At 37.7% G+C, this 24,798-nt stretch overlaps 1 protein-coding gene across 1 annotated transcript in view; it reads left to right on the forward strand.

Annotated features, from left to right (window-relative positions):
• The window catches only part of arhgef6 (Rac/Cdc42 guanine nucleotide exchange factor (GEF) 6), a 124,075-nt gene that overhangs the window by 17,155 nt on the left and 82,122 nt on the right, over window positions 1-24,798 (forward strand). Inside the window, exon 3 of the mRNA XM_061930193.2 lies at window positions 16,321-16,405. Coding sequence (XP_061786177.2) covers window positions 16,321-16,405 — 85 coding nt within the window. The remainder of the gene's footprint in view (window positions 1-16,320; window positions 16,406-24,798) is intronic.

Here is a 24,798-nt window from a genome sequence, read left to right on the forward strand (position 1 = left end):
AAGGAGCATGGAAGATGGACACACTTTCATGTGGTATTGGACAGAAAGGAGGACTTTTTTTCTCCTCCATTTGAAAATGTGGACATTATCATCACTACTGTCTGATTCCAATCAATGCAAGTTATTTGTGTTTTGTTTTATTTTGTGTTTTATTTTATTTGTTTATTACATTTTTTTTTTAATTATTTTATTTTATGTTTTTCTCCTCCATTTGAAAATGTGGACATTATCATCACTACTGTCTGATTCCAATCAATGAAAGTTATTTGTGTTTTATTTTATTTTATTTTGTGTTTTATTTCATTTATTTATTTTTTATTTATTTATTTATTTATTTTTAAATTGTATTTTATTTTATTTTATTTTGTGTTTCTATCCATTTGAAAATGTGGACGTTATCATCACTACTGTCTGATTCCAATCAATGCAAGTTATTTGTGTTTTGTTTTATTTTGTGTTTTATTTATTTATTACATTTTTTTTTTTAATTATTTTATTTTATGTTTTCCTCCTCCATTTGAAAATGTGGACGTTATCACTACTGTCTGATTCCAATCAATGCAAGCTATTTGTGTTTTGTTTTATTTTGTATTTTATTTTGTTTTATTTTATTTATTTAAATTTTTTTTGTATTATTTTATTTTATGTTTTTCTCCATTTGAAAATGTGGACGTTATCATCACTACTGTCTGATTCCAATCAATGCAAATGTTTTGTGTTTTATTTTATTTATTTTTATTTTTATTTTTTTAAATTTATTTTATTTTATTGTTTTATTTTATTTTGTGTTTTTCTCCTCCATTTAAAAATGTGGAGGTTATCATCACTACTGTCTGATTCCAATCAATGCAAGTTATTTGTGTTTTGTTTTATTTTGTGTTTTATTTAATTTATTTATTTTATTTGTATTTTTTATTTGTATTTAAAAAAAAAAATTATTTAGTTTTTCTCCTCCATTTTGAAAATGTGGACATTATCATCACTACTGTCTGATTCCAATCAATGCAAGTTATTTGTGTTTTATTTTATTTATTTTTTTTAAATTAATTTTTTTAATTATTTATTTTATTTTATTTTGTGTTTTTCCTCCTCCATTTGAAAATGTGGACGTTATCATCACTACTGTCTGATTCCAATCAATGCAAGTTATTTGTGTTTTGTTTTATTAATTTTTTTTTTTTTAATGTATTTTTTATTTTTATTTTGCATCCATCCATTTTCTACCGCTTATTCCGTTGGAGGTATTTTATTTTATTTTATTTTATTTTATTTTTTTCCTCCTCCATTGTAAAATGTGGAGGTTATCATCACTACTGTCTGATTCCAATCAATGCAAGTCATCACAATCAGAGGTGGGTAGAGTAGCCAGAAATTGTACTCAAGTAAGAGTACTGTTACTTTAGAGATTTATTGCTCAAGTAAAAGTAAGGAGTAGTCTCCCAAATATTTACTTGAGTAAAAGTAAAAAGTATATTGTGAAAAAACTACTCAAGTACTGAGTAACTGATGAGTAACATACACACACATATCATATATATATATACACACACACATATATATATACACACTAGAGATGCGCGGTTTGCGGACACAACCGCGGAGTCCGCGGATTATCCGCGGATCGGGCGGATGAAATTAAAAAAACTAAGATTTTATCCGCTCGCGGGTCGGGTCGGGCGGATTAATTTTTTTTTATTTTTTTTTTATTTTTTTTTGCGGGTGGCAGTTAAACCAATTCGGAAATATATATACATAGTTAAATGTTGTTACCCACATACGAAAAACGAGCAGGCACCTGCTGCATATGCCACAACAGAAGAAAAAAAAAGAAAAGAGATGGACACTTTTACGGAGCGGAGAAGGGACGCCTCGCCGGGGTCCTGGACCGAGGCCCCTTCCCCCGAGAGGGCCCCACCGGGAGCCGTAGCTGAAGCGATCCGCGAGAAGGGCCCGACGCACGTCCAGGGTCACTACCGCGCCCACCGCACCGACACCCCGCCTCGTCCGCTTTCGCCGCGGCCGGCGTCACGCGCAGCAGGTAAGCAGCTTACCTGCCCGCCACCCCCGTGGCCGGGGGCTCGTAACATGGGTCACTCCGCGCGCTCCGCCCGCGCAGCTTACCTGCTTGCCACCCCTGTTGCCGGGGGCGCGTAACAGGGGTCACTCCGCGCGTAGTGCGCTCATGAAAGGGGTGGGGCTCACCCTGGTTGATATAGAGAGCAGGACGGTGGCCATGGAAGTTGGAACCCGCTAAGGAGTGTGTAACAACCCACCTGCCGAATCAACTAGCCCTGAAAATGGATGGCGCTGGAGCGTGGGCCCATATCTGGCCGTCGCCGGCAGCGAGACGCGCTTGGAGGTGCGCTCAGCGCGGCTCCCATATGATTGCGCACTGGTGTGCGTCTGGGTCGTGACAGCGTGGCACGCGAATGTCTGTGCATTGGATCAGTCTCCTTTCTTTAACAGGCAAAAGCTTTATAACCTCACCATACCTGCCAACTTTTAAATCAGAAAAACCTAGTAGCCAGGGTCCAAGGGCCGCAGGCCCCGGTAGGTCCAGGACAAAGTCCTGGTGGAGGGTTCAGGGCTTCGCCCCCCGACGCAAAATGACTATTAGCATTCAGACAGGTTAAAATGTTGCTAAAACCATCACTTTTCTATCAGTCACAGTGACTTTTCAAAACAAAAATATTACAGCAAAAATCATATGGGTTGATTGACATGTTTATTCTGTAAGCTAACTTCAATAGTTTGAAATTATTTTGACAGTTAATGCCAGTTATCCTGTCAACCTTTCACAAGACTTCAATTTGTTAATTGAAAGTATAAATAGTATAAACACTTTTTACAGTATGTCGTGCTGTGAAATACAGCCGACAGGATTGCGCATGCGGTGCAGGAGAACAAAGGACTTCTTTCATTTAAGGTTTGTGATAAACCATCAAACTCATTCGTTAAAAGGACTCTATAGTAATATAAAGCGAATTTTTCTGGACATTATCATGCAAGAAAAGTTTATTTTTGGGATCGCGATCACCGCGTAATGATTTTTAAAGGTTGCATTACATTATTAACTGTCCCATGTGATCAGCCAGTGCGATTGGAAGTCCATGCTCAATTATTGCCTCCGTAAATAAAACTTCGGCATTTATCACATCCAAAGAATCTGTTTGGGCGACGAAAAACGTTGAAAGTTTTCCACTTGTATCGCTAGCAACGGCATTAGACTTGTGTTTTTTTGTCCCAACGTGGTCTTTTACATCGCTAATTCCTCCGTGTCCGATCGAAAAATCTTGTCTGCACAAGGTGCAATTCGCGTAGTTTTCACCCTTTTTTTTAAATTTTTTTATTAATATTAGATATATAACAACGGGCGGATGGTGGGCGGGTGAAGTTCTGATCAAACGTTACATCGGGTGGATGGCGGATGGGTGACGACTTTCTGACGCGGTTGCGGATGAAATAATTGCCTATCCGCGCATCTCTAATACACACACATATATATATATATATATATATATGCACACACACACACATATATATATATATATATATATACACACATATACATAATGTATATATATATATATACACACACACACACACATATATATATATATATATATATATATATATATATATATATATATATATATATATATATATATATATATATATATACATTGATATATACAGTATATCATTTATATTTATTTATTTTGCCGTTTTTGTTTACATGTTAAAGGTGTTTTAATGAATATACATGCATGTTTAACACATATAGATTCCTTTCTTTCATGAAAACAAGAATATAAGTTGGTGTATTACCTGATTCTGATGACTTGCATTGATTGTAATCAGACAGTAGTGCTGATAAAGTCCTCGTTTTCAAATGGAGGAGAAAAAAAGTTCCTCCTTTCTGTCTAATACCACATGAAAGTGGTTGGTTTTTGGCATCTTATTTGTCCAGCTTCCATATTCGTTTTTATACACTTTACAAGAAATACATTGGCGGCAAACTCCGTAGCTTGCTAGCTTGTTTGCGCTGGCTTTCGGAGACTCTTAATTTGAAAGCGCAGGCGCGATGGAGCGGCACTTTTATTGTGAAGACAGGAACTGTGCAGTCAGTCTTTAGGCTTTTGACGGGATGTACGGTTGAAATAAAAAAAAGGATCTTTTTTCCTTCACACTTTTGATTGATTGATTGGAACTTTTATTAGTAGATTGCACAGTACAGTACATATTCCGTACAATTGACCACTAAATGGTAACACCCCAATACGTTTTTCAACTTGTTTAAGTCAGGTCATGTGACCGCCTGGCTCTGTTTGATTGGTCCAACGTCACCAGTGACTGCACCTGATTGGTGGAACGGAGTGAACGTCACCAGTGACTGTATTTGTTGAAACGCAGGCACTATGAAGGTCTGTCTGACAGACCAAAACAAACAAAGCGTGCATTAACAGATCGATAAAAATTAGTAGCGAGTAGCGAGCTGAATGTAGATAAAAGTAGCGGAGTAAAAGTAGCGTTTCTTCTCTATAAATATACTCAAGTAAAAGTAAAAGTATGTTGCATTAAAACTACTCTTAGAAGTACAATTCATCCCAAAAGTTACTCAAGTAGATGTAACAGAGTAAATGTAGCGCGTTACTACCCACCTCTGATCACAATCATAGCAACTTATATTCTTGTCTTCATGAAAGAAACATGCTCGTGTTATCATTAAACACCTTTCACTCTTTCATAAATAAATGAATATAAATGATAAATATGAATGATCCCCTCCACTTGCTACATGGACAAGTAGCTGGCCTGCAGACAAAGTGACCAATTGAAAGGGGTCTGAGTACTTTCCGGGCCTGCTGTATGAACATTTCTGACCAGAACTTTAGCTCCACTCTCCTGGAGGGAATGTGGAGCAGATGTTGGGAGTGTCCTCGGTCTGGCTGTGGTCCACACTGGACACTAAATCCCTCCTTTTTGCCTTGCATCTTTATAAATAATCTGTTCCTGGTCAGGTCTGGAGTCCCATCATGTGGTCGGTGCCAGTGGCAAAGTGCTGGCTCCTCCAAGCCCATAATTAGACCTTCTGCAGCCAGTCTGAGGCTCTGCAGCCAGCCCACTGATGTCATCAGGTCTTTTTTGCCCTCCTCCTCCTCCTCCCCCGCACAAAGAACACAGTCATCGTGTTTTCACTTCTGCACTACAAAGAGGAAGTAGTGCCTACAAGCTGAAGGCTGAATGAGATGATCTGTTAGTGAGTGCTCACACTCGGTCTTCATCTCAAAGTAGAGCTGCTGCCTGTTGGTCAATGTGTCATGTGACCTCTGGCAGTGATGTTTTACTCCTTTTAGATTGCCTGAGGTGAGCGATGTACAACTATTGTCAGCACAACAACATGGATGATGCACCCAGGACTTTGATCTAGGCTGCTAGTCTGTTCTATTGATTTACTCTTAATTAACATCCGCCGTCAGTGTGTGTGTGTGTGTGTGTGTGCGTGTGTGTGTGTGTCTCTCAATATGCCACTTTGGGTATGGTGCGGGTATACCAAAAAAGCAGTGAAGTTGTCATGTTGTCCATCCATCCATCCATTTTCTACCGCTTATTCCCTTCAATAAAAAGAGAATACAACAAATCCTTTTCAACTTATATTCAATTGAATAGACTGCAAAGACAACTTTTATTATTTTTGGCAAATAATCATGAAGTTAGAATTTAATGGCAGCAACACATTGCAAAAAAAGGCATTTTTTTACCAGTGTGTTACATGGCCTTTCCTTTTAACAACACTCAGTAAAGGTTTGGGAACTGAGGAGACACATTTTTGAAGTGGAATTCTGTCCCATTCTTGCTTGATGTACAGCTTAAGTTGTTCAACAGACTCCCTTCTCATATTTTAGCCTTCACACATTTTCAATGTCTGGACTACAGACATTGTCTTGCTGAAATAAGCAGGGGCGTCCATGATAACGTTGCTTGGATGGCAACAAATGTTCCTCCAAAAGCTGTATGTACCTTTCAGCATGAATGGTGCCTTCACAGATGTGTAAGTTACCCATGTCTTGGGCACTAATACACCCCCATACCATCACACATGCTGCCTTTTACACTTTCACCAGTCTGGATGGTTCTTTTACTCTTTGGTCCGGAGGACACGACGTCCACAGTTTCTAAAAACAATTTAAAATGTGGACTCGTCAGACCACAGAACACTTTTCCACTTTGCATCAGTCCATCTTAGATGAGCTCGGGCCCAGCGAAGCGTTTCTGGGTGTTGTTGATAAATGGCCGTGGCTTTGCATAGTAGGGTTTTAACTTGCACTTACAGATGTAGCGACCAACTGTAGTTACTGACACTGGTTTTCTGAAGTGTTCCTGAGCCCATGGGGTGATATCCTTTACACACTGATGTGGCTTTTTGATGCCTGAGGGATCCAAGGTGTGTAATATCATGGCTTACGTGCAGCGATTTCTCCACATTCTCTGAACCTTTTGATGATATTACGGAGCGTAGATGGTGAAATCCCTAAATTCCTTGTTGAGAAATGTTGTTCTTAAACAATTTGCTCAGGCATTTGTTGACAAAGTGGTGACCCTCGCCCCGTCCTTGTTTGTGAATGACTGAGCATTTCATGGAAGCTGCTTTTATACCCAATCATGGCACCCACCTGTTCCCAATTAGCCTGTTCACCTGTGGGATGTTCCAAATAAGTCTTTGATGAGCATTCCTCAACTTTCTCTCTCTTTTTTGCCACTTGTGCCTGCTTTTTTGAAACATGTTGCAGGCATCAAATTCCAAATGTGCTAATATTTGCAAAAAATAAGAAAGTTTCTCAAGTGTGAACATGAAATATCTTGTCTTTGCAGTCTATTCAATTGAATATAAGTTGAAAAGGATTTGTTGTATTCTCTTTTTATTTACCATTTACACAACCTGACAACTTCACTGCTTTTAGGGTTTGTACTTAAACACACACACAGAGTTTTGACTCAATAATGTCTTGAAAATGTAATTATATTGTATCAAAAATGTAATACAATATTAATGTTAATGTATTATTTTATTATAATTGTATAATAATAACAATTAAAGCTGCAAGCAGCGTTGGTCGGGCCCGCGTATTTGGCAGGTGCTAGTCCTAAGTGTCCCAATACTTTTGTCCAGTTTTAGTCCCAAGTGTCCCAATACTTTTGGCAAGTTGTAGTCCTAAGTGTCCCAATACTTTTGGCAAGTTGTAGTCCCAAGTGTCCCAATACTTTTGTCCAGTTTTCGGCCTAAGTGTCCCAATACTTTTGGCAAGTTGTAGTCCTAAGTGTCCCAATACTTTTGTCAAGTTGTAGTCCCAAGTGTCCCAATACTTTTGTCCAGTTTTCGGCCTAAGTGTCCCAATACTTTTGTCCAGTTTTCGGCCTAAGTGTCCCAATACTTTTGTCCGGTGGTAGTCATAAGTGTCCCAAGACTTTTGTGTAGTGTACCTACCTTGTCTGCATTGTGTGGGCACGTTGGTGCTTCCTGCTTTTAAGCAGCCATCTTAAAAAAACAGCAGCGCAGCAGCATCAGTGCAGCGGGTCTTTGAAGGGTCATAAAATCAAAACCGGCGCAGGTATTAAAACACTGTTCTATACTTTTATACACAAGGGTTTAATCTCTCTCCTGTGTTAGTTTGAAGCCGAAACGACAAACGCTCTCAGAGGAGATAGATTTTGAAGGAAGGTGACCGGTTTTTACAAAAATGTTGTTTTGAAGGGGGAATAGCAAACTTCCTGTTGATTTTTGCTGGGGGTTGTCAATTTATGAAATGTAGGTCTAAGTGAGACCTACATTGAGGTTTTTGTTTCATGTCTCTCCGACTTTCCCAGTGGGAGTTACAGGCAGTTTTGTCAGTTTTTTCATCCGAGGAGCAGTTTTTTGTGCGTTTTATTAAAAAATTGCGCTAGAGCACAATTTTGAGATTTGGGGTTAGGTTTTTTTTATTAGATCACAATTTTTGCCAGTCCTGATGTGTGCGTTCAGTTTGGTGAGTTTTGAAGCATGTTAATGGGGTCAAATTACAGCTCAAAGAGGCAAAAGTGACTGTTTTTAGTACTTTTTTGTCTTGAAGGGGGAATTGCCAACTTCCTGTTGATTTTAGCCCGAGAATGTACCATTATGAAATGTAGGTCTAAGTCAGACCTACATAGAGGTTTTTGTTTCATGTCTCTCCGACCTTCCTAGTGGGAGTTACAGGCAGTCTACTTTTTTTTTTCCTAGGGGGCGCTAGAGCGCAATTTTTATTTTTGGGGTTTGGTTTTTTTATCAAAAGGCAATTTTCGCAGGTCCTGACGTGTGCGTCAAATATGGTGAGTTTTGAAGCATGTTAAGTGGGTCAAATTGCAGCTCAAAGAGGCGGTCGGTATAATAATAATAATAATTAAAGCTGCAAGCAGCGTTGGTCGGGCCCGCGTATTTGGTAGGTGCTAGTCCTAAGTGTCCCAATACTTTTGTCCAGTTTTAGTCCCAAGTGTCCCAATACTTTTGGCAAGTTGTAGTCCTAAGTGTCCCAATACTTTTGTCAAGTTGTAGTCCCAAGTGTCCCAATACTTTTGTCCAGTTTTCGGCCTAAGTGTCCCAATACTTTTGTCCAGTTTTCGGCCTAAGTGTCCCAATACTTTTGTCCATTGGTAGTCATAAGTGTCCCAATACTTTTGTCTAGTGTACCTACCTTGTCTGCATTGTGTGGGCACGCTGGTGCTTCCTGCTTTTAAGCAGCCATCTTAAAAAAACAGCAGCGCAGCAGCATCAGTGCAGCGGGTCTTTGAAGGGTCATAAAATCAAAACCGGAGCAGGTATTAAAACACTGTTCTATACTTTTATACACAAGGGTTCAATCTCTCTCCTGTGTTAGTTTGAAGCCGAAACGACAAACGCGCTCAGAGGAGATAGATTTTGAAGGAAGGTGACCGGTTTTTACAAAAATTTTGTTTTGAAGGGGGAATAGCAAACTTCCTGTTGATTTTTGCTGGGGGTTGTCAATTTATGAAATGTAGGTCTAAGTGAGACCTACATTGAGGTTTTTGTTTCATGTCTCTCCGACTTTCCCAGTGGGAGTTACAGGCAGTTTTGTCAGTTTTTTCATCTGAGGAGCAGTTTTTTGTGCGTTTTATTAAAAAATTGCGCTAGAGCACAATTTTGAGATTTGGGGTTAGGTTTTTTTATTAGATCGCAATTTTTGCCAGTCCTGATGTGTGCGTTCAGTTTGGTGAGTTTTGAAGCATGTTAATGGGGTCAAATTACAGCTCAAAGAGGCAAAAGTGACTGTTTTTAGTACTTTTTTGTCTTGAAGGGGGAATTGCCAACTTCCTGTTGATTTTAGCCCGAGAATGTACTATTATGAAATGTAGGTCTAAGCATACCTGCCAACTACTCCGGTTTTCCCGTAATTCGTACGGTTTTCATCAACCTATTCCGGGTTACGGTTGCAGTGATAAAAAATACGGTTTTTCATTAATTAAAAAAAAAAAAAGGGTGAAAACTACGCGAATTGCACCTTGTGCAGACAAGATTTTTCGGTCGGACACGGAGGAATTAGCGATGTAAAAGACCACGTTGGGACAAAAAAACACAAGTCTAATGCCGTTGCTAGCGATACAAGTGGAAAACTTTCAACGTTTTTCGTCGCCCAAACAGATTCTTTGGATGTGATAAATGCCGAAGTTTTATTTACGGAGGCAATAATTGAGCATGGACTTCCAATCGCACTGGCTGATCACATGGGACAGTTAAATGTTTGTAATGCAACCTTTAAAAATCATTACGCGGTGATCGCGGTCCCAAAAATAAACTTTTCTTGCATGATAATGTCCAGAAAAATTCGCTTTATATTACTATAGAGTCCTTTTAACGAATGAGTTTGATGGTTTATCACAAACCTTAAATGAAAGAAGTCCTTTGTTCTCCTGCACCATGCATGCGCTTTGGCCTTGCTTCGTGTTTGGTGCGCAATCCTGTCGGCTGTATTTCACAGCACGACATACTGTTAAAAGTGTTTATACTATTTATGCTTTCAAGTCCAAGTTGAAGAAATCTTGTTAAATGTTGACAGCATAACTACCAAAATACAGAAGTATGTCCTTAATATTTTTGCAGTGCTATTTCTGTTGAAAAGTTCAAATGATTACATTAGAGATGTGATGTGCCACTTTTCAAGTGTCTGATGGCTTAAATTAATTTTCATTAATTTTTCATATTTTGAATTCTTTTGAAAGGCTTACAAAAAAACTACATTTGAATTGTAATTCCATGCTATTGACAGGACTATTAATTTTAATGAAGTTAGCTTACCATGTTTACAGTATGATAATTGTGATAGAAATGTGAATTTTAGGCACAGAATATTTTTTACAATTGAACAAGGCAGTAGATTATACAAGCTTGGACAGAAAGTTAATAATGACACCAATTTTTTTTTTTATGGAATTGTTTAGTACTGTTTTACCATTTGTTTACTGTAAAAAGTGTTTATACTGTTTATACTTTCAATTAACAAATTGAAGTCTTGTGAAAGGTTGACAGGATTACTGGCATTAACTGTCAAAATAATTTCAAACTATTGAAGTTAGCTTACAGAATAAACATGTCAATCAACCCATATGATTTTTGCTGTAATATTTTTGTTCTGAAAAGTCACTGTGACTGATAGAAAAGTGATGTTTTTAGCAACATTTTAACCTGTCTGAATGCTAATAATAATTTTGCGTCGGGGGGCGAAGCCCTGAACCCTCCACCAGGACTTTGTCCTGGACCTACCGGGGCCTGCGGCCCTTGGACCCTGGCTACTAGGTTTTTCTGATTTCAAAAGTTGGCAGGTATGTCTAAGTCAGACCTACATAAAGGTTTTTGTTTCATGTCTCTCCGACCTTCCTAGTGGGAGTTACAGGCAGTCTAGTTTTTTTTTTTCCTAGGGGGCGCTAGAGCGCAATTTTGAGTTTTGTGGTTCGTTTTTTTTTACAAAAAGGCAATTTTTGCAGGTCCTGATGTGTGGGTCAAATATGGTGAGTTTTGAAGCATGTTAAGTGGGTCAAATTACAGTTTAATGTGGCGGCGGAAGAATAAAGAATAAAGAATAAAACCTTACAAATTCAATAGGTCCTTATGTCCCATTGCATAAGGACTCCCTTTGGGAGTCCTTATACAATGGGCCATGCGGGCCCTAATAATGAATATACTTTATTCATTTTAGGCAAGAACCTCCACGTTCAGCTTTATTAAACTACATTCTTATAATTTCTCAGGGGATGTTTTTTAGGGCCCGCATGGCCCATTGTAAAAGGAATCCCAACGGGAGTCCTTTTACAATGGGACATAAGGACCTATTGTTTTTCTAAGGTTTTATTATTATTCCGCCGCCTCTTTGAGCACTAATTTGACCCACTTAACATGCTTCAAAACTCACCATATTTGACCCACACATCAGGACCTGCGAAAATTGTCTTTTAATAAAAAAACCGAACCCCAAAACTCAAAATTGCGCTCTAGCGCCCCCTAGAAAGAAAACTGCTTATAACTCCCAGTACGAATGTTGTAGAGACATGAAACAAAAACCTCTATGTAGGGCTCACTTAGCCCTACTTTTCATTAATTAATTTCCTCGGGCATAAATCAACAGGAAGTTGGCAATTCCCCCTTCAAGACAAAAATGTACTAAAAACAGTCACTTTTGCCTCTTTGAGCTGTAATTTGACCCCCTTAACATGCTTCAAAACTCACCGAACTGAACACACACATCAGGACTGGCAAAAATTGCGATCTAATGAAAAACCTAACCCCAAATCTCGCGCAATTTTGAATAAAACGCAGAAAAAAACTGCTCCTCGGAAGAAAAAAATTACAAAACTGCCTGTAACTGCCACTGGGAAGGTCGGAGAGACATGAAACAAAAACCTCTATGTAGGTCTCACTTAGACCTACATTTCATAAATTGACAACCCCCAGCAAAAATCAACAGGAAGTTTGCTATTCCCCCTTCAAAACAAAATTTTTGTAAAAACCGGTCACCTTTCTTCAAAATCTATCTCCTCTGAGCGCGTTTGTCGTTTCGGCTTCAAACTAACACAGGAGAGAGATTAAACCCTTGTGATTAAAAGTATAGATGGGCTTTTTAATAACTGCTCCGGTTTTGATTTTATGACCCTTCAAAGACCCGCTGCGCTGATGCTGCTGCGCTGCTGTTTTTTTAAGATGGCTGCTTAAAAGCAGGAAGCACCAGCGTGCCCACACAATGCAGACAAGGTAGGTACACTACACAAAAGTCTTGGGACAATTCTGACTAAAAGTAGACAAAAGTTTTGGGACACTTATGACTACCAATGGACAAAAGTATTGGGACAGTTAGGACTAAAAGTAGACAACAGTATTGGGAAACTTAGGACTACCACTGGACAAAAGTATTGGGACACCTACACTGGCCAAAAGTATTGGGACACTTAGGACTACAACTTGACAAAAGTATTGGGACACTTAGGACTAAAACTGGACAATAGTATTGGGACACTTAGGACTAGCACCTGCCAAATACGCGGGCCCGACCAATGCTGCTTGCAGCTTTAATTTCTCAGGGGATGTTTTTATACTTGCTTTGGAATGAAATGACCTTTCTGCCTGTAAGCAAAAATGAAGGTGATTTTATTTGGCGCAAGTGGTTACAGGTCACTTGCAAAACGAGGTGTATAAAACTACAAAAATATTGCATTTGCCTACAAAAAAAGTTATTTTTTAATGGTATATTTTTTCAGAAATGCCAATATGATGGTCACATGACTCCACCTCGGTGTGCATGTGTAATCTTGAATGGCAGTGATGTAAGGATGATGATGTAATGGTCTCCACTCTCCGAGCAGCACCAATCTACCTCCTGTATTCAACATGTTTTATTTAAATGTGAAACCAAATACGCTGGAGGAAAGAAGATGGCTGTGTGAGACATCAGCACGAGTGTGTTTGTTGTGCACAGTGCTTTAATATGTGTGTCCTTATACCGGTACTAGTATAGTATTGCGGTACTAATGAATCAAAAATGGTACTATACTCTGTTTGAAAAGTACCGCTTCCCCCTTTTTTTTCCTTATTTTTTTTAACAGGCACGTGGTGACATTGCTGGTTTTACGAGCAGAGGAGCATGTTGGGCAGCGCACACACACAGAGTACTTACAAGCAGACACAGTGTGTAGACAGAAAAGGGAGAATAGATGCATTTTGGTGTAAAAAGTCAAGATAAAAGTGAAGTTATAACACTGAAACACCCTCAGGAAGAGCTGCTTTAACACATGCGGCTAACATCCATCCACAGTGTTTTAGATACTTCTAAATCACTAATCCTTGTAAGTAAGTTTCCTACAAGTAGCATTATCACTGGAGGATAAGGAATAAGTAAACATGCTTCACTACACACCGTAGGAGGATACAATAGCTCACCGGCGTCACAATGTAAACAAATGCCATGGGCGGATCTACACCTGACATCCACTGTAATGATACCAAGTACAAGAGCGTATCTATTTGATACTACTATGATTGCATCAATATTTTTTATCGTCACAAAATCTTTTTTCCTTTTTTAAATTCATGTTATGTTCATAAAGTCAGTAAATATGTCCCTGGACACATGAGGACTTTGAATGTGACCAATGTATGATCCTGTAACTACTTGGTATCGACATGATCCATACCTAAATGGGTGGTATCATCCAAAACTAATGTCAAGTATCAAAGAAGAGAAGAATAAGTGATTATTACATTTTAACAGAAGTGTACATAGAACATGTTAAAACAGAAAACAGGGCGACACCTACCCTCTACATCAGTATTTTGTAACCATATTATTATTGGTTTATTAGGTATTATATTTTATTGTATGATCCTGTAACTACTTGGTATCAGATCCATACCTAAATGTGTGGTATCATCCAAAACTAATGTCAAGTATCAAAGAAGAGAAGAATAAGTGATTATTACATTTTAACAGAAGTGTAGATAGAACATGTTAAAAGAGAAAATAAGCAGATATTAACAGTAAATGAACAAGTAGATTAATAATCATTTTTTACAGTTTGTCCCTCAATATGTGTACAAAATAATAGGTGTATAAATGACACAATATGTTACAGACTAATTAGGAGTCTTTGTTTGTTTACTTACTACTAAAAGACAAGTTGTCTATTTTATTTAAGGACTAAATGACAATAATAAACATATGTTTCATGTACACTAACATTTTTTGTTCCAATAAAGACAAAAATGAAATTTTTTGTGGTCCCTTTATTTAGAAAAGTATCGAAAAGTATCGAAATAGAACATAACACAAAGAATCCAACATGGATTTTTATCTTTGCAAATACACACACATTGAGTTTTGAATAGGTTTCGATGGTGAGAAGAGGTGTCAGGAACGAGACGTGCAATATTCTCCGTATATAAACTCGGGAAATATGTCCCTGGACACGTGAGGACTTTGAATATGACCAATGTATGATCCTGTAACTGCTTGGTATCACATCCATACCTAAATGTGTGGTATCATCCAAAACTAATGTCAAGTATCAAAGAAGAGAAGAATAAGTGATTATTACATTTTAACAGAAGTGTAGATAGAACATGTTAAAACAGAAAATAAGCAGATATTAACAGTAAATGAACAAGTAGATTAATAATCAGTTTTTACAGTTTGTCCCTCATAATGTGTACAAAATAATAGGTGTATAAATGACACAATATGTTACTGCATAGACTAATTAGGAGTCTTTGTTTGTTTACTTACTACTAAAAGACAAGTTGTCTAGTATGTTCAACATTTTATTTAAGGACTAAATGACAATAATAAACATATGTTTCATGTACACTAACATTTGTTGTTACAATAAAAACAATAATGAAATTTTTTGTGGTCCCTTTATTTAGAAAAGTATCAAAGTATCGAAATAGAACATAACACAAAGAATCCAACATGGATTTTTATCTTTGCAAATACACACACATTGAGTTTTGAATAGGTTTCGATGGTGAGAAGAGGTGCCAGGAACGAGACGTGCAATATTCTCCGTATATAAAGTCAGTAAATATGTCCCTGGACACATGAGGACTTTGAATATGACCAATGTATGATCCTGTAACTACTTGGTATCACATCCATACCTAAATGTGTGGTATCATCCAAAACTAATGTCAAGTATCAAAGAAGAGAAGAATAAGTGATTATTACATTTTAACAGAAGTGTAGATAGAACATGTTAAAACAGAAAATAAGCAGATATTAACAGTAAATGAACAAGTAGATTAATAATCAGTTTTTACAGTTTGTCCCTCATAATGTGTACAAAATAATAGGTGTATAAATGACACAATATGTTACTGCATAGACTAATTAGGAGTCTTTGTTTGTTTACTTACTACTAAAAGACAAGTTGTCTATTTTATTTAAGGACTAAATGACAATAATAAACATATGTTTCATGTACACTAACATTTGTTGTTACAATAAAAACAATAATGACATTTTTTGTGGTCCCTTTATTTAGAAAAGTATCAAAGAATCGAAATAAAACATAACACAAAGAATCCAACATGGATTTTTATCTTTGCAAATACACACACATTGAGTTTTGAATAGTTTTCGATGGTGAGAAGAGGTGCCAGGAACGAGACGTGCAATATTCTCCGTATATAAACTCAGTAAATATGTCCCTGGACACATGAGGACTTTGAATATGACCAATGTATGATCCTGTAACTACTTGGTATCACATCCATACCTAAATGTGTGGTATCATCCAAAACTAATGTCAAGTATCAAAGAAGAGAAGAATAAGTGATTATTACATTTTAACAGAAGTGTAGATAGAACATGTTAAAAGAGAAAATAAGCAGATATTAACAGTAAATGAACAAGTAGATTAGTAATCAATTTTTACAGTTTGTCCCTCATAATGTGTACAAAATAATAGGTGTATAAATGACACAATATGTTACTGCAAAGACTAATTAGGAGTCTTTGTTTGTTTACTTACTACTAAAAGACAAGTTGTCTATTTTATTTAAGGACTAAATGACAATAATAAACATATGTTTCATGTACACTAACACTTTGTGTTACAATAAAGACAAAAATGAAATTTTTTGTGGTCCCCTTTATTTAGAAAAGTATCGAAATACATGTTGGTACCGGTACCAAAATATTGGTATGGGGACAACCCTAGTCCTCGTCATGTGTGGTCCATAGTGTGCTTTGTTGTTTGTGTTCAGTCCATTCCAAATGCTTTTGTCTGTTCTTTCTTCCTCCGCAGGGGTTTGAACCCGAGTGTTTGTACAGCGGGGAGAACTTCGCCAAAGTCTTGACCACTTTGCTGGCCGTCAACTTTGCCACACAAGGTAAGATCTCCGCCGTCCTTCCCCCGACCTTCCCTCTCTGCTTGGTGGTTTTACACCATCGATCGCTCCAACAGTTTTTCCACAATTAATCAATTATTCATGTGGGCTGTGTAATTGTCAAAGAAAAAAAAAAAAGCCATCAAGGGTCACAGTGACTTCTAGGACTTGTTTTGTGGACTATCCGTCCTGGAGCGCACCGTTGTGAGTGAATAAGAAGACACATGGAGGTACAACAGTCAGCACACCTTCTACACCTGTGATTAGGGGTGTAACGGTACACAAAAATGTTGGTTCGGTACGTACCTCGGTTTAGAGGTCACGGTTCGGTTCATTTTCGATACAGTAAGAAAACAACAAAATATACATTTTTTTGGTTATTTATTTTCCAAATTTGTAAACAATGGCTTTATCCTTTTAACATTGGGAACACTATAATAATTCTGCCCACGTTAATCCACATTAAACTGCCTCAAGTTGTTGCTCAGATGAAATAAAATTACGAAACTTTTCTTCTACATATAAAAAGTGCAACATTAAACAGTTTCAAGTCAACTCATCATGCTTCATTTATTACAGCATTTGGGAAGCCTGTAGTTGATTTTTATGATGTAAATGTTATATTTCTATCAACATGTGATAGCAGGGACCCTGCCATTCAAAACTAGGCTGCTGCATTACTAATGATCAGAGGTGGGTAGTAACGCGCTACATTTACTCCGTTACATCTACTTGAGTAACTTTTGGGATGAATTGTACTTCTAAGAGTAGTTTTAATGCAACATACTTTTACTTTTACTTGAGTATATTTATAGAGAAGAAACGCTACTTTTACTCCGCTACTTTTATCTACATTCAGCTCGCTACTCGCTACTAATTCAGTCACTGGTGACGTTCACTCCGTTCCACCAATCAGATGCAGTCACTGGTGACGTTGGACCAATCAAACAGAGCCAGGCGGTCACATGACCTGACTTAAACAAGTTGAAAAACTTATTGGGGTGTTACCATTTAGTGGTCAATTGTACGGAATATATACTGTACTGTGCAATCTACTAATAAAAGTTCCAATCAATCAATCAAAAGTGTGAAGTAAAAAAGACCCTTTTTTATTTCAACCGTACATCCCGTCAAAAGCCTAAAGACTGACTGCACAGTTCCTGTCTTCACAATAAAAGTGCCGCTCCATCGCGCCTGCGCTTTCAAAACAAGAGTCTCCGAAAGCCAGCGCAAACAAGCTAGCAAGCTACGGAGTTTGCCGCCAATGTATTTCTTGTAAAGTGTATAAAAACGAATATGGAAGCTGGACAAATAAGATGCCAAAAACCAACCACTTTCATGTGGTATTAGACAGAAAGGAGGAACTTTTTTCTCCTCCATTTGAAACGTGGACGCTATCAGCACTACTGTCTGATTACAATCAATGCAAGTCATCAGAATGTGTGTATATATATATATATATGTGTGTGTATATATATATATATATATATATATATATATATATATATGATATGTGTGTGAATGTTACTCATCAGTTACTCAGTACTTGAGTAGTTTTTTCACAACATACTTTTTACTTTTACTCAAGTAAATATTTGGGTGACTACTCCTTACTTTTACTTGAGTAATAAATCTCTAAAGTAACAGTACTCTTGAGTACAATTTCTTGCTACTCTACCCACCTCTGCTAATGATTCATGTAACTATAGCTGAAAAAATGGTACAATAGCAATAGGAGAGTTCAAACTGCTCCCACAGTGGAGTGTTTTAAGTCTCGTCTTAAGACCCACTTTTATTCTTTGGCTTTTAACACTACTTGAGTTGTGTGGTCCTTTGTTGTCCTCTGTGTTTTTTTTTTTAATAAATTATAAATATTTGTAAAATATTCTATTTACTGTTTTAATTGGGTTTACCCTTTAAAATCGTTTTTAATTATTTTTATTTTTATATTGTTTTTATATTGATTTTATATTGATTTATTTTTAGTTTTTATTCAGTCATTGGTGGAGCTATGGGTAATATTTTAATATTGTTTTTAATATTGTTGTGCAGCACTTTGGAAACATTTTTGTTGTTTAAATGTGCTATATAAATAAATTGGATTGGATTGGAGGAGAGACTATTCATCCCTGAACACCATGGAGTTCATGTAGGCTTAATGATGCACTTACATTATTATATCAACTATCAGAGACAGAAACTCTTCATTTAACGTACGGTATTTTTCGGAGTATAAGTCGCTCCGGAGTATAAGTCGCACCGGCTGAAAATGCATAATAAAGAAGGAAAAAAACATATATAAGTCACACTGGAGTATAAGTCGCATTTTGGGGGGAAATATATTTGATAAAAGCCAACAGCAAGAATAGACATTTGAAAGGCAATTTAAAATAAATGAAGAATAGTGAACAACAGGCTGAATAAGTGTACGTTATATGAGGCATAAATAACCAACTGGTATGTTAACGTAACATATTATGGTAAGAGTCATTCAAATAACTATAACATATAGAACATGCTATACAATCTGTCACACCTAATCGCTAAATCCCATGAAATCTTATACGTCTAGTCTCTTACGTGAATGAGATCAATAATATTATTTTATATGTTACGCTAAAGTGTTCATCATTTCACACATAAGTCGCTCCTGAGTATAAGTCGCACCCCCGGCCAAACTATGAAAAAAAAACTGCGACTTATAGTCCGGAAAATACGGTAATGTCCTTTTTTGCTGCCTCAACACAGCTCAATCAACACAGAAAAAGGTAAAGTGAAATAACAGACAGACAGGGCTTTGCTGTCCGTAACACACACACACACACACCGCAAAATGAGCTAACGTTGCGCTAAAAGCTAATTAGCCTTCACCTCAAGCCAGGACTGCGAGCGAGCTGAGCTGCCTTTTATATTTCTAGAAGGTCAACGGGCTCATAGTGATGTTACTAGTAGTTGACTGGGAGGTGTTTATTATCATTTGGGGAGAGTCCGCTGCCTGATGATTACCTGCTAAACGCTAAGCACTGACTACATGCGCTCTGAATACTCACTGCTGATTGGCTGTTACCGCTCTGTTTGTAACCAATCAGATGGTTGCTTACAAAGTACAAGGAAAGAAGAATGATTTGAAATACCTTCAACCTTATTGAAAATGAGATATGCTTCATCTCAGTATGTTTTACTTAGTTATATATTGTAAGAACTGCTGTATTAATCATTCACTCATGTCATTGTGTCACAAAAAGAAGTCAGTAAATAAACGTATATATTTGTAAACGCTCTGAAGTGGGAAAGGGGTGGGATTAAATAAGCTTTGCTTCTTCCTACTCCTCATCGGACATGATGTAAAGTGAAATGATGTGTGATGTATTCTCCTGTAAGTGTGTTCATGTTGGAAATCAACTCAACTCAATCAATCAATCAATTATAACCTGAAAGGAACTGAGATCCTTAAAGGGGAACTGCACTTTGTTTTGAATATTGCCTATCGTTCACAATCTTTATGAAAGACATGACGATAAATGTGGCTTTTATTTTATTTTATGCATTCTAAAGAGTAAATGCATTCTAAATAGTAAATATATGCGATTAAAAGTCAGCTTATAATGGAGTCTATAGGAGCCGTGCAATTCCGCCTTAAAAAAACATCCAAACACCTCCATTGAGGTTTTGTATCCCGTATTGTCCGGACTAGGGCTGCAACAACTAATCGATTAAATCGATTAAAATCGATTATAAAAATAGTTGGCGATTAATTTAGTCATCGATTTGTTGTATCTATGCTATGCACATGCGCAGAGGCATTTTTTTAATTTATTTTTTATTTTTATTTTTTATTTTTGTTATAAACCTTTATTTATAAACTGCAACATTTAAAAACAGCTGAGAAACAATAATCAAAATAAGTATGGTGCCAGTATGCTGGTTTTTCTCTCTCAATAAAATACTGGAAAGGATAGAAATGTAGTTTGTCTCTTTTATCCGACTATTAATCGATTAATCGAAGTAATAATCGACAGATTAATCGATTATCAAATTAATCGTTAGTTGCAGCCCTAGTCCGGACCATAGGGCGCACCGGATTAAAAGGCGCGCTGCCGATGAGCGGGTCTAGTCAGGTCTATTTTCGTACAAAAGTTGCACCGGATTATAAGGCGCATTAAAGGAGTCTTTTTTTTTTTTTTTTTTTACATAGGCCGTACCCACTAAATTGTAGGGGGAATAAATATTTCCATATATTAGTCGCACTGGACTAATAAGCCACAGATTTATAAGTTGTGAAATGAGTTATTTACACATAAATATTGTGTAAATGTTTATTTACATACCTTAATTATTTCCGAACAGTGATTATAACAGGGCAGTAAAACGGCTGATCAAACAAAACAGAAGTCATGGTCATGGAGCCACTAGCTGCGCAAGCTAGCTCTCCAATCAGCTAAACAGACTCAATAACTCCACGCTGATGTTTTGGTGAATTTACCGAGGAATTTGTGAACCTGAAACAATACAAAAAGAATGCCGTTTTAAATTAATATTACTAGCAAAGACACGTGTCGGCTTAGACGCTAGCTCGATTACATTACGATAGCACGGACATCAAAGAATTGTAGTTATATTGTAAAACGTACAAACGTTGCTTGGAGTGATGAATGAAGAATCCATATGAGTAGAAGGTTCTAGACGGCTCGGCTGGACTGATATCCTCCTTTGTTGCTGTCCTCAAGTAAGGGATCCATGCTGCACACAATCACTAATGGGAAACTTAACACCAGTGGACGGCCTTGAGAGAGAGAAACAAACACACTTCTTTTAAATGTTCTTCTTTCTTTCTTACATAACATGAAATTATATTGACCTCACTAATGTTGATTTCACCTGAAGGAAATTGTTGTAAAATGCTCTCAGTATAATACTGTTTCGCTATATATATATATATATATATATATATATATATCTATATATATATATATATATATATATATATATATATATATATATATATACAGGTAAAAGCCAGTAAATTAGAATATTTGGAAAAACTTGATTTATTTCAGTAATTGCATTCAAAAGGTGTAACTTGTACATTATATTTATTCATTGCACACAGACTGATGCATTCAAATGTTTATTTCATTTAATTTTGATGATTTGAAGTGGCAACAAATGAAAATCCAAAATTCCGTGTGTCACAAAATTAGAATATTACTTAAGGCTAATACAAAAAAAGGGATTTTTAGAAATGTTGGCCAACTGAAAAGTATGAAAATGAAAAATATGAGCATGTACAATACTCAATACTTGGTTGGAGCTCCTTTTGCCTCAATTACTGCGTTAATGCGGCGTGGCATGGAGTCGATGAGTTTCTGGCACTGCTCAGGTGTTATGAGAGCCCAGGTTGCTCTGATAGTGGCCTTCAACTCTTCTGCGTTTTTGGGTCTGGCATTCTGCATCTTCCTTTTCACAATACCCCACAGATTTTCTATGGGGCTAAGGTCAGGGGAGTTGGCGGGCCAATTTAGAACAGAAATACCATGGTCCGTAAACCAGGCACGGGTAGATTTTGCGCTGTGTGCAGGCGCCAAGTCCTGTTGGAACTTGAAATCTCCATCTCCATAGAGCAGATCAGCAGCAGGAAGCATGAAGTGCTCTAAAACTTGCTGGTAGACGGCTGCGTTGACCCTGGATCTCAGGAAACAGAGTGGACCGACACCAGCAGATGACATGGCACCCCAAACCATCACTGATGGTGGAAACTTTACACTAGACTTCAGGCAACGTGGATCCTGTGCCTCTCCTGTCTTCCTCCAGACTCTGGGACCTCGATTTCCAAAGGAAATGCAAAATTTGCTTTCGTCAGAAAACATGACTTTGGACCACTCAGCAGCAGTCCAGCTCTTTTTTTCCTTAGCCCAGGTGAGACGCTTTTCGCGCTGTTTCTTGGTCAACAGTGGCTTGACACGAGGTATGCGGCAGTTGAAACCCATGTCTTTCAAGCGTCTCTTGGTGGTGGATCTTGAAGCACTGACTCCAGCAGCTGTCCACTCCTTCTGAATCTCCCCCACATTTTTGAATGTTTTTTTTTTCACAATTTTGACCAGGGCGCGGTGATCCCTATCGCTTGTACACTTTTTCTGACCACAGTTTTTCCTTCCCTTTGCCTCTCCATTAATGTGTTTGGACACAGAGCTCTGAGAACAGCCAGCCTCTTCAGCAATAACCTTTTGTGTCTTTCCCTCCTTGTGCAATGTGTCGATGGTTGCCTTTTGGACAGCTGTCAAATCTGAAGTCTTCCCCATGTTTGTGTAGGCTTCAGAACTGGACTGAGAGACCATTTAAAGCCCTTTGCAGGTGTTTTGAGTTAATCAGCTGATTAGTTTGTGGCACCAGGTGTCTTCAAAATTTAACCCTTACACAATATTCTAATTTTGTGACACACGGAACTTTGGATTTTCATTTGTTGCCACTTCAAATCATCAAAATTAAATGAAATACACATTTGAATGCATCAGTCTGTGTGCAATGAATAAATATAATGTACAAGTTACACCTTTTGAATGCAATTACTGAACTAAATCAAGTTTTTCAAAATATTCTAATTTACTGGCTTTTACCTGTATATAGTAGGGGCCAAAAGTTTGGACACACCTTCTCATTCAATGTGTTTTCTTTATTGTCATGACTATTTACATTATAGATTGTCACATCAAAACTATGAATGAACGCATGTGGAGTTATGTACTTAACAAAAAAAACCCAACTGAAAACATGTTTTATATTCTAGTTCCTTCAAAATAGCCACCCTTTGCTCTGATTACTGCTTTGCACACTCTTGGCATTCTCTCCATGAGCTGCAAGCACACCTGCGGAGTGAAAACCAAGCTCAGTGAGAGAATGCCAAGAATTTGCGAAAAAGTAATCGGAGCAAAGGGTGGCTATTTTGAAGGAACTAGAATATAAAACAAGTTTTCAATTATTTCACCTTTTTTTGTTAAGTACATAACTCCACATGTGTTCATTCATAGTTCATACAATGTAAATAGTCATGGAAATAAAGAAAACACATGGAATGAGGAGAAGGTGTGTCCAAACTTTTGGCCTTTGCAGCTATTACAGCTTGAACTCTTCTGGGAAGGCTGTCCACAAGGTTGCAGAGTGTGTTTTATAGCAATTTTCCACCCTTCTTCCAAAAGCGCATTGGTGAGGTCACACACTGAAGGCCTGGCTCTCAGTCTCCGTTCTAATTCATCCCAAAGGTGTTCTATCGGGTTCAGGTCAGGACTCTGTGCAGGCCAGTCAAGTTCATCCACACCAGACTCTGTCATCCATGTCTTTGTGGACCTTGCTTGGTGCACAGTCATGTTGGAAGAGGAAGGGGCCCGCTCCAAACCGTTCCCACAAGGTTGGGAGCATGGAATTGTCCAAAATGTTTTGGTATCCTGGAGCATTCAAAGTTCCTTTCACTGGAACTAAGGGGCCAAGCCCAACTCCTGAAGAACAACCCCACACCATAATTCCTCCTCCACCAAATGTCACACTCGCCACAATGCGGTCCGAAATGAAGCAACCTCCAAACCCAGACTGGTCCATCAGGTTGCCAGGTGTAAAAGTGTGATTCATCAGTCCAGAGAAGGCGTCTCCACTGCTCTAGAGTCCAGTGGTGATGTCCTTTACACCACTGCATCCCACGCTTTGCTGTAATAATATTAATAATAATAAAAAATGTAGTTTCATAGCGCCTTTCAGGAAACTCAAGGTGGCTTTACAACAATATAAAATACAATAAAACCAAGGCATATAAATAAACAACACAATAGAATAAAAAATAGGGCAAGGGTATTTGGTGAGTTGAACCAGTTTTTTTCAACCACTGTGCCGCGGCACACTAGTGTGCCGTGAGATACAGTCTGGTGTGCTGTGGGAGATTATCTAATTTCACCTATTTGGATTAAAAATATTGTTTGCAAAGCAGTAATTCTAGTCTGCAAATGATGTGTTGTTGTTGAGTGTCGGTGCTGTCTAGAGCTCGGCAGAGTAACCGTGTAATACTCTTCCATATCAGTAGGTGGCAGCAGGTAGCTAATTGCTTTGTAGACGTGGGAAACAGCGGGGGGCAGTGTTCAGGTAAAAGGGTATCTAATGCTTAAACCAAAAATAAACAAAAGGTGAGTGTCCCTAAGAAAAGGCATTGAAGCTTAGAGAAGGCTATGCAGAACAGAACTAAAACTGAACTGGCTACAAAGTAAACAAAAACAGAATGCTGGACGACAGCAAAGACTTACTGCGGAGCAAAGACGGCGTCCACAAAGTACATCCGAACATGACATGACAATCAACAATGTCCCCACAAAGAAGGATAAAAACAACTGAAATATTCTTGATTGCTAAAACAAAGT

This window comes from Nerophis lumbriciformis, linkage group LG36, assembly GCF_033978685.3.
Source record: "Nerophis lumbriciformis linkage group LG36, RoL_Nlum_v2.1, whole genome shotgun sequence".
NCBI lineage: Eukaryota > Metazoa > Chordata > Actinopteri > Syngnathiformes > Syngnathidae > Nerophis > Nerophis lumbriciformis.